Source organism: Mandrillus leucophaeus, unplaced genomic scaffold (genome assembly GCF_000951045.1).
Source record: "Mandrillus leucophaeus isolate KB7577 unplaced genomic scaffold, Mleu.le_1.0 Scaffold603, whole genome shotgun sequence".
Lineage (NCBI taxonomy): Eukaryota > Metazoa > Chordata > Mammalia > Primates > Cercopithecidae > Mandrillus > Mandrillus leucophaeus.
This window is the reverse complement of record NW_012106509.1, coordinates 71,869-82,354: the sequence shown is the minus strand read 5'-3', so window position 1 is coordinate 82,354 and position 10,486 is coordinate 71,869. Positions and strand designations below refer to the sequence as shown.

General features: G+C 37.4%; 1 protein-coding gene across 1 annotated transcript in view; it reads left to right on the top strand.

The window, feature by feature from the left end:
• Window positions 1-10,486, top strand: part of MET (MET proto-oncogene, receptor tyrosine kinase) — a 118,653-nt gene that overhangs the window by 73,650 nt on the left and 34,517 nt on the right. The window contains exons 7-11 of the mRNA XM_011999831.1: window positions 3,945-4,105; window positions 6,026-6,128; window positions 6,228-6,364; window positions 7,058-7,219; window positions 7,995-8,094. Of these exons, the coding sequence (XP_011855221.1) occupies window positions 3,945-4,105; window positions 6,026-6,128; window positions 6,228-6,364; window positions 7,058-7,219; window positions 7,995-8,094 (663 nt within the window). The remainder of the gene's footprint in view (window positions 1-3,944; window positions 4,106-6,025; window positions 6,129-6,227; window positions 6,365-7,057; window positions 7,220-7,994; window positions 8,095-10,486) is intronic.

Genomic DNA, 10,486 nt, shown 5'->3' with positions numbered 1-10,486 from the left:
ACTTTTACACTGTTGGTGGGAGTGTAAATTAGTTCAACCATTGTGGAAAACAGTGTGGCGATTCCTCAAGGATCTAGAATCAGAAATACCATTTGACCCAGCAGTTCCATTACTAGGTATATACCCAAAGGATTATAAATCATTCTTCTATAAAGATACATGAACACATATGTTTATTGCAGCACTACTCACAATAGCAGACTTGGAACCAACCCAAATGCCCATGAATGATAGACTGGATAAAGAAAATATGGCACATATATGCCATGGAATATTATGCAGCCATAAAAAAAGGATAAGTTCACGTCCTTTGCAGGGACATGGATGAAGCTGGAAACCATCATTCCCAGCAAGCTAACACAGGAACAGAAAACCAAACACCGCATGTTCTCACTCACAAGTGGGAGTTGAGCCATGAGAGCACATGGACACAGGGAGGGGAACATCACACATAGGGGCCTGTCAGGTGGTGGGGATCTAGGGGTGGGATAGCATTAGGAGAAATACCTAATGTAGGTGACAGATAATCTTAAGTGTCTTCAACTTTGCAGGCACAAAATCCAGCTAATGTATAGAGTTTCACTTTCTAATACATGCAAGTTAACCTGCTTTTCAAGGTATATGATGTTCAGCGGCTAAAATTCTTTGCAGATATGAGAGATTTCAGGATTGAAAGCTCATTATTTTGCTTCAAATATGGTATCTGATCTCATACTGAAAGAGCAATGAGAAATGCTTCAGAAAAGGGAGAGCACTTTTTAATGTATTCTGAATGTATTAGGATGAAGTTATCATATCTTGTAGGGTTGAAAATTCAACCCCAGTGAGACAATAGAACTATTAATTGATCAGAATACTCAGAAAAGCAGTATTATATGGGGGTAGGAGGGGAGGCAGGCAGTATACTGCCACCAGTAAATATATTTGTGACCTCTACTAAAGAGGAAAGGAAACCCCGTTTGGAGTTTTCTTGTTCTGTTTGGTTTTTGTTTTTTAGTTTTCTCATGTTTTATCCTAATGGGTTTTGAAAACATGATCATTAAAATACTGTTGGAATGGACCCATCAGTGATGTGATCTTTCACCTGTGAAAAGACAAGGGCTACTTTTGTGGCTATATCTCCCCTATCCAGACAGGTAGGAGACCCAGCCTCTGTGGCTTTATGCCGGACGCTCATTTCCTGCCCACAGAGTTTCTCTGCCCTTCAGGATAACTCAGAGTTTGCCAGCCATTGTTGGGTCTATCCAAGGGTGTGTAGTTCACAACTGCTTCCTTCCTTTTTCCCTAGAAGGGTAAAGGTTACCCCATAAGCTAAGGGGAAAATGCCCAGCCCAGAGAGAAAAGCTGAGTAGAGCCAGCCTTTTGGATCCTGACTGAGGGGCTAGCAGAGGGCTTATAGTATCTCTTCTATTGCCAGTGCCCCAGTTGCACAGCTCTCTGCATCTTTTCTCCAATCATCATCCAATCCCTTTGCCTTTTATAGAAAGTGGTGATGATATGTGTAGAGTGACAGACTTCAGTTTTTACATAGAAAGATGGGATGTAGGCAGTGGAATCAGGCCAACATCAGCCTTGGGCAGCTGTTTTCAGTGGGGAAGCCTCCTCATTAGAAGAGCCCGCAGCAGCTGTGTGACTGCCTCAGGCTGAAGAGAGACCTGGGAGGGTTGGATGTCTTGTTCTCTCCTACTGGATTTCTACCATAAGAATAATAAACAGATTTATTTTTCTAGTAGTTCTCATTTGGCTAGACATGGATGAGGTAAATTTTCAGGAAAGGCACAACTGTGTAATGGATTTTTATGGGTAAAATGGCTATCATAAAAGCTTTAAGCTAAAACTTTAAAGGGATTCGATAACAAGGGTAAGTTAAGACTTTGGTTTGCAATTATTTACTTAGGAAGGATGGAAATGTTTGCAAGTCTGAATTTGGCTAAAAGCCCTTCTTAATTGTAAAAGAATCACTGTTAGATGTTCACAAATGGAGCTTTAGCAAATACCTTTACTGGTTCTTGAGTTGCCTCTATCTTAGTTTTCCCACCATTGTACTTTACAGCACAATTTACAATATGTCCCCACCCCCAAAAGAGCATTTCCTTTCTCAATTGTCACAAAGCTGCTGAGAAGAAGCTTATTTTTAACTTGGAAATGTGTTTTGTTTTAATAGTTTTAGGCTGAGAGCAATTATCTTACACACTTCATAGGTGCCTAATGCTGTCTTAAATCATGACTGACCAAGTTTTATCAATAAATCCATTGATAACACACCAAATATGAGTCTGCAATAATAAAATGAGCCTGTTATTTACTTAACATCAACCATCGGGGGAAAAATTTAATACTAAAAATGAGATGTAAAACAATGCTAATGAAGATAATTAGGAAAAATTCTTACAATACTGATTATGGGCCCTCTCTGGTTCTGTTTTTATCTATTTCTGAAAGAAACAACATATGTATTAAATATTATATAATTTTTAAAAGGCTGAGTGTGTCAACTAACCAGCCTGGTATACATCAAATAGTGACCATATTTAAAGAACAAGGAAAAATCTTCAATCATTAATAAATGTGAACTAATAGGTATAAAGAAGTAGATTCACGTATTCGTTTGTTGGTGCCTGGCACGTAGGAGGTGCTTTATTAATAAATAATGAATGAAACTTGGGCAGCATCACAAGACCCCGTCTCTACAGGAAATTGAAAAATTAGCTGGGTGAGGTGGCACACACCTGTATTCCTGTCTACTAGAGAGGCTGAGGCGGGAGGATTGCTTGAGACCAGGAGTTTGAGGCTGCAGTGAGCTAGGACTATGCCACTGCACGCCAGACTGGGCAAGCGTGAGACCCCCATCTCTAAAAATAAATAAGTAAATAATGAATCAATGAATGAATGAATGGATGAATGGCAGATATATATTTAAAAAACCATCTATGTGTTTCATACTATGCTAGCTGCTGAATGCAACTGGGCAAACATTGGATACCAAATGAAGTATTTTTACTGTGCAACTTTTGTCTCTGGCTGGGGAATACCATAGCAACAAGAATGTGGTGCACACAGCCAGCGCACAGAGCAAGGCATACAATGGCTGGACTTTGGCTTATAGGGCACGTGAAGGAGTTTGATCAGAGCTCGGTCTGAAGGCTGATGAAGAGTTACAATCAGAGTTATGAGCAAGTAAAAGTCTGGGCCCAATGTGTTTCTACTCCTGTGCAAAAGAGCACTAGAAGATGAATTCACTTCAGAATGGCCCAAAAAGGGCCAGGTCCAATGGCTCATGCTTGTAATCCTAGCACTTTGGGAGGCCAAGGCAGGAGGATCACTTGAGCCCAGGAGTTTGAGACCAGCCTGGGCAACATAGTGAGACCCTGTCTCTAGAAAAAAAAATTAGCCAAGCATAGTGGCCCACACCTGTGATCCCAGCTACTCAGGAGGCTAACGTGGGAGGATTGCTTGAGTTCAGGAGGTTGAGGCTGCAGTGAGGCATGATCACACCACTGCACTCCAGCTTCAACAACAGAGCCAGACTCTATCTCAAAAAAAAGAAAAAAAGAAAGAAAGAACGGAAAGAAAAGAAGAGAGGAAAGAAGGAAGGAAGGAAGGAAGGGAAAAGAGAAAAGAGAAGAAAAGAGAAAAGAAAACAAAACAGAGGGACTCGAAAAGGCTCTTTATTCCTACCAAGCTGCATCTGCTCTTTGCCCCATCTCTGGATCTCCTGAAAACAACTTGTTTCATTAGCATGTCATGTAGTTTTAATGTTTGTTCCAGATGCTCTGAAATTTGTGACCCTTTTTCCTTTAGTGAAAATTAAATTTTTACTAAATTGTGGGAAAATGAAAGAATTTCAGACGATTTAAGGATACACATTTTGTTTGTTCGTTTTCCACATATATGAAAAATTGTAATATATTGGATTTTTTTTAAGTTCTATGTTGTCCTTGTAGGTTTTCCCAACTAGTGCACCCCTTGAAGGAGGGACAAGGCTGACCATATGTGGCTGGGACTTTGGATTTCGGAGGAATAATAAATTTGATTTAAAGAAAACTAGAGTTCTCCTTGGAAATGAGAGCTGCACCTTGACTTTAAGTGAGAGCACGATGAATATGTAAGGATCTCAAAACGCTTTGCTGGGGTGTGCTTGGAAAATAGGTTTTGTTTTTGAATGAATGTTTGTTTTAAAATTGCTCAAAAAGCTCATCTATTGAATTAAAAAGGGTCTTGGCCTGTCACATGCCTTGTGGGTCTGTTCTGTTTTGTTCTTGCAATCCCATTTACTCATTGAATTTGAAGAGAGAGAAAGGTGACAAGGCCTAGGTGAAGACAAGAGGCCAGAATTAGGAGTTTCTCAACCATTTATGTGACAAGTCTTCAGGTGTTTTCTGAGTAGATTTGCGAGAGTAGCACTAGTTAGGATCACTCCATCCTTGGAGTCTTCAAATGTTGAGTCTCCAAAGGCTTTTTCTACAGAAATCAGTAAAGAGCTCAGCATGGGTCCTCTCTTTTAAATTCACTTTCTAAACCTCAGAAATGTAGTGAGGCAGCTGAATCACATGTTTGAGACTTTTTAAGAGGAGTTAAAATTTATATTCAGCTTATCTTTACTGGCACTGCAATATATGGGCTGTATCTCACTGAACCATCCCCATGGGCCTGGGAGGGAGCTGTATGATTCCTGTAATACAAAGGAGGTACCTGAAGTTCAGAGAGGTGAAGTGTGGCTTCGCAGAGGTAATCCAGAGAGTAAGAGCTGAACAAGCCTTCAGACTCAGCTCTGATCAGCTTCTGATGCAAGATCCGTGCTTGTTCTACTGTAGTCTACATGTACCCTTCTACAAGCTTTGAATTCCATAATCATCAGAGAATCCAGAAATTATTCATTATCACATAATAAAAACACCCAAACATTTAAAGTTTTATGGTTGAACCCATTCTATCAGATGGTTATTTTTTATCTAATTGAATTCATTTCAGGGTTACACAAAGGTCCGAATATATCCATTTTACTGAGACCAAAACACTAATGAAGGTAATATTTATTAGCTGAATGGCAAAACAAATTTTTTCTAGAAATCTCCCTTGTAAAATCTCCAAAACTCTTAATCGTTGCATTATAAATCAGGACCTGTAAAAGTAAAACAGAATTCATTCTCTTCTTTAAAAAGTTATTTAATAAATCAAATTGTATTTAAATTTTTTAGAACAATATGATTATTCATTCAGAAATAATTCTATGGAATGCCATCACAATTTCATTATCATTTAAGTAATTTAAATTAGCATGTACAAGTATAACCACAGAAATGTACCTGTTGACATACTTTAATGAAGAGATTGGCCTATTCGTAGTTAGCCCATTGTTTCATATGCTGCTGAGATACTATCTATCTGAAGTAGACCAAACATTATCCCCAAATATTAATATTATCCAAACTTAGATTATTATGCGCTATTCAATTGGTGAGGTCTGCATGGTTAAGGTCTAATATTTCCTGTTTGTCTGTATAAGTACTATAGTACAGTTAATATAAAGTTTAGTATAGGCAGGGTGCAGTGGCTCATGCCTGTGATCCCAGCACTTTGGCAGGCCAAGGCAGGAGGATCATCTGAGCCCAGGAATTCAAGACCAGCCTGGGCAACATAGTGAGACTCCATCTCTACCAAAAAAAAAGAACTCTTTTTTAGTTAACCAGATGCCATGGCATGCACCTCTAGTTCCAACTCCTGAGTCCAGAGGATCCCTTGAGCCCAGGAGTTCAAGGCTGCAGTGAGCTATGACCATGCCACTGCCCTCCAGCCTGTGTGACAGAGCAAGATCCTGTCTCTTTTTAAATAAAAATAAAAATAAAGTTTATCATAGTATAGAAATGGAATTGTACAATTTTTGGCCTTAATGCTTATCTTGAAACTCTGTGTGCTATTCAAAGCAGTCAGCTCACTATTTAGAGTTAATGTCACTTCCTATAAAACAACCTAACCAGAAAATGCCTTGGATTTGTCATGTATTAAACTTTGGGTTTTTTTCCAGATTGAAATGCACAGTTGGTCCTGCCATGAATAAACATTTCAATATGTCCATAATTATTTCAAATGGCCACGGGACAACACAATACAGTACATTCTCCTATGTGGTAAGGAAGATTCTATCGTATCATGTTTGATTTTTACTTCATCTATTTAGAATTATAAGCTGAACAAGTTACTTTGTTTTGTTTTTATCTCCCCTCCAGGATCCTATAATAACAAGTATTTCGCCAAAATATGGCCCTATGGCTGGTGGCACTTTACTTACTTTAACTGGAAATTACCTAAACAGTGGGAATTCTAGACACATTTCAATTGGTGGAAAAACATGTACTTTAAAAAGGTGTTGTAAATTTATTTTTTGTTGCATCTATCAATTTGAATTAATATCTGTACCTTAAAAATTAAGCAGATTGGTTTTGTGTGTGTGTGTGGAGAAAAAAAAATCAAGATGTTTATTTGTTTACTCTCCTACTGACAAAACTTCCTCCTTCCAAAATTCATCTATTCCTTTTGCTGATTTTTCTTCCTTTCTCTTGTTTTTCTTAGCAATCCTGCTTTTCAATTTTGTCTTCCCATCCACCCTCTTTATTGTTATAGCTTAGGATCTTAGCTACACTATGAACTGTGAGAGTCTAGTCATTGACAATAATTTAAAATACACATTTTCATCAAGATTTGTAATTAGACTAAGTCACTCTGGGGAGGGAAGAAATGGGAAGACTGGGTTTGGAAGGCAATTATGTTTCTGCTTCTTAGAGTTGGAAGAGCTCAGTTTAATCAAGTACCAAAAGTACTTTAAAGGTTTTTTTTTTTTTTTAAATCCCAAATGTTTTCCAGTCAAGGATAGCTTCTCTACAACAAACTTTAAGTTTGGGATCCAGTCAGATTAAACAGCCTACACTAGAAAAGGCTTCCACTCAGGAAATTCCCACTTCGAAGCCATTGAGTTATATCCTTTCGATTCATGGATATAATTCTAAAATATGTGTATCTCTAATAGCTAAGATTCATTTTCTTAACTTTTTTTGTTCAGTGTGTCAAACAGTATTCTCGAATGTTATACCCCAGCCCAAACCATTTCAACTGAGTTTGCTGTTAAATTGAAAATTGACTTAGCCAACCGAGAGACAAGCATCTTCAGTTACCGGGAAGACCCCATTGTCTATGAAATTCATCCAACCAAATCTTTTATTAGGTAAGTAGAAGCTTCCAATGGGTATAAGAAAATAATGAATGCTAGGATGATTTTGCTGTAGGATAGTCAAGAGGAATTACAGTTTTACCTCTGGCTTTGATGCTGTTGTGTTTCTTTTGAAGGCTGCCTTTCCAATTCAGGAGAGAAAATTACTTTCGGGTTCTGAGTGCAATTTGACTCATCAATGCTAGTTCATGTCAAGAAGTATTTTATCCTGTTCTGTTACATTTAAACAGATTATAGCACAATAGTTTACTGTGGCGTTATAGTACACATGCACTTACATTATGTACATATCAATTCCATACTAACCTTAGTGCCAAGAAATGGAATCACCTTTTTTCTTCCATCCTCTAGAGTATTTTTTTGTCCTGCCTGCTTTACACACAGCTTTTCTTTATGCCAGACTCTCTTTGAATTGGTATCTCATTGGACCCAGTTCAGTCTGCCTTGTTTCCGTTAACTCTATCAGTCTAGCAACAATAATTAAGTTTGGTTTTCTTTGTATTTTTTTCAGAGAAGTGAAATATTTATTTTGTGTAATTCGGTGAATAAAATACAAATGCATTTCTTAAGCTTATGAAATATGAATTTTAAAAAATATTTTCAAGTTAAATAAGCTGTTTCCAAGGAATAGTTACCCTTGAACTTCCATTTAATGTTGACTGTGCCTCTGACTTGTAATCAATGCAGGTGATTAAATTGAATCCCTGTCTTACAGTACTTGGTGGAAAGAACCTCTCAATATTGTCAATTTTCTATTTTGCTTTGCCAGTGGTGGGAGCACAATAACAGGTGTTGGGAAAAACCTGCATTCAGTTAGTGTCCCGAGGATGGTCATAAATGTGCATGAAGCAGGAAGGAACTTTACAGTGGTAAGTCCTTTGAGCAATGGGTCTACTCAGAGCTCTGCATCTCTGCCTCTAACCACATGGCTTTCATGGTACCTGGGACATTTCAGTTTCACCTTTAAGGTTTGCTAGTTAATTTCCTTGCAATGTAGCCAAGTAGTAGTTTTTATTTAACAACTGAAATTATCTAGAGTCTTGGGCTAACCATGTGGAAAAAATACATACCCATACACACATGCATATATAATGTTTAGACAAGAATGAAGATTACCAATTTGAGACAGCATTTTTTTTTTATGTTTGTTGGTTGGTTGGTTGGTTTTGAGGGTTTTTTTGAGACAGTATCTCACCCTGTCATCCAGGCTGGAGTGCAATGGCATGATCTCGGCTCACTGTAACTTCCCCCTCCCAGGTTCAAGTGATTCTCCACCTCAGTCTCCCAAGTAGCTAGGACTACAGGCACGAGCCGTCATTCCTGGCTAATTTTTGTATTTTTTGGTAGAGACGAGGTTTCACCATGTTGGCCAGGCTGGTCTCGAACTCCTGACCTCAAATGATCCGCCCACCTTGGCCTCCCAAACTGCTGGGATTACAGGCGTGAGCCACTGCGCCTGGCCTGAGGCAGTGTTTTTACAGACAGTCAGTACAAATGGAAATCACAGCATTTCCCTAGTCCCTTTTTAATGCATCATAGAACATGGACCCTTTTGCTCTAATAAAATCCTTGGAAAAAGTCGCTGATGTTGCAGCAATATTCTCGCCTTCCTAAGCAGCAGACATATGCTTTCTTACTGCCCCCTGTTCTTCTTACCATCCTTCTTGTCCCTTTGTTAGCACGTTATCAAGTAACAAGAAAAGAGCATTCAAATATTTATGTTATGTCCTAAAAATGTTGTTTGCTGTTTCTCCACCTATCCTTATTTTATATAGGTCACATTAAAGTGGTAGTTTTAGTTTAGACCTTAGAAAGGTTGCCGTTATTTCCAAAGATTCCATACATTTTGTTGATGTTTTTCTTTAATATAAAATACCATAATCTAGTTGGACTTGTGCACTCAACTCAGAATGAAAGTTCTTAGTGCTCTTGCTTAACAAGGTCTTGATTGGTCGGGTGATAGATTGAATTACAGCACTTCCTTTTAGATTCCCCATCCAATATTTCTTGAAGACTAAAGCCACAATGTTCTTTAATTACAAAAACCAATTTGGGGCTAAAAATGTCAAGCCAAATCACCAAATAATAAGGTCATTTCAAATAAGATTTTTCTTGGCCTTCTCAATCAGCCACATTGCATCACCTCTAAAGAGTATTATTAGATTTTTATCATATTCCTGAGAAATTGTGCTCTAGGGAGTCACCACATGAAGCAAAGGATTTTGAAACCAATCCCAACACGTGGCCACAAACAAAGTTAGAGTACCACTGCTATTAATTTAAAGGACATCAGTTCTCCACAACAAAGCATAACAATTTTTCATTAACCAAATAAGAATAACAGTAATTCTCTTTGGTGTTGGTATGAGACCTTTTAAAGTAGAAATCTGAGAAATTATTAGTTTATCGAATTAATGCTGAGCGTACATTATTAAGATAATGACTGAATTTCCTTTCTTCTCCCTCACTAGCATTAAGGTGACACACAGAATGCCTCTTAGCTTCAGTCATTCATTTGTAATCAAATATTTATTAAAAACTTTTTAGGTGTCACACATAAGAGTTGCATATCCCAAGGATGATTCAAACAATGGTAGACAATAAACATCTTATTTGTTTATTTTTCTGGAAATATAAACTTCTGTTGTTTTAGCCACAAACATGTTAGTACAGTAGAAGTATGCATTAGAATGGGACAAGAGTGAAAAATGCAGTGGATCTATTTTACTATTTGCTATTTGTTTTACTGTCGTTTGTGAAAACTACTTTATAAAGAGATATGTGTTCCTTCCATGTTCCCTGCCACTTACAGAATTTAAAGCTGACCATGATGAATTGAACCCATTTATTATTTAACAAATAAAAACTCTTGGTCAGGTCTGATTTAGATATATAGGTCCAGCCACAATAACTTTAAGTCCAATAAACTCTAATCCTTTCAAAACAAAAACAATCATCTTCATAACAAAATGTATATTAATTTGTTAACGTGTGCATTACGCCCCAGAAGCCTGCAGTTTATTGTGTAGTTCTCAGATTCCTTGTTATGTAAACAATTATTGTGATGGCAGTAAAATTGTTCATGTCCATTAGGAATAAATAGCTTTTAGCATTATAATATTAATTTTATACAAAACTCAATAATATAATTTTATCCATATTATGTCTCTAAAAGTTTTATCTGCTGCTGATAAACATTTTTAATGTAAGATCTTTTTTTAATTATTTTTTAAAGAGAATAGCAAATAACAAATTCTGTTT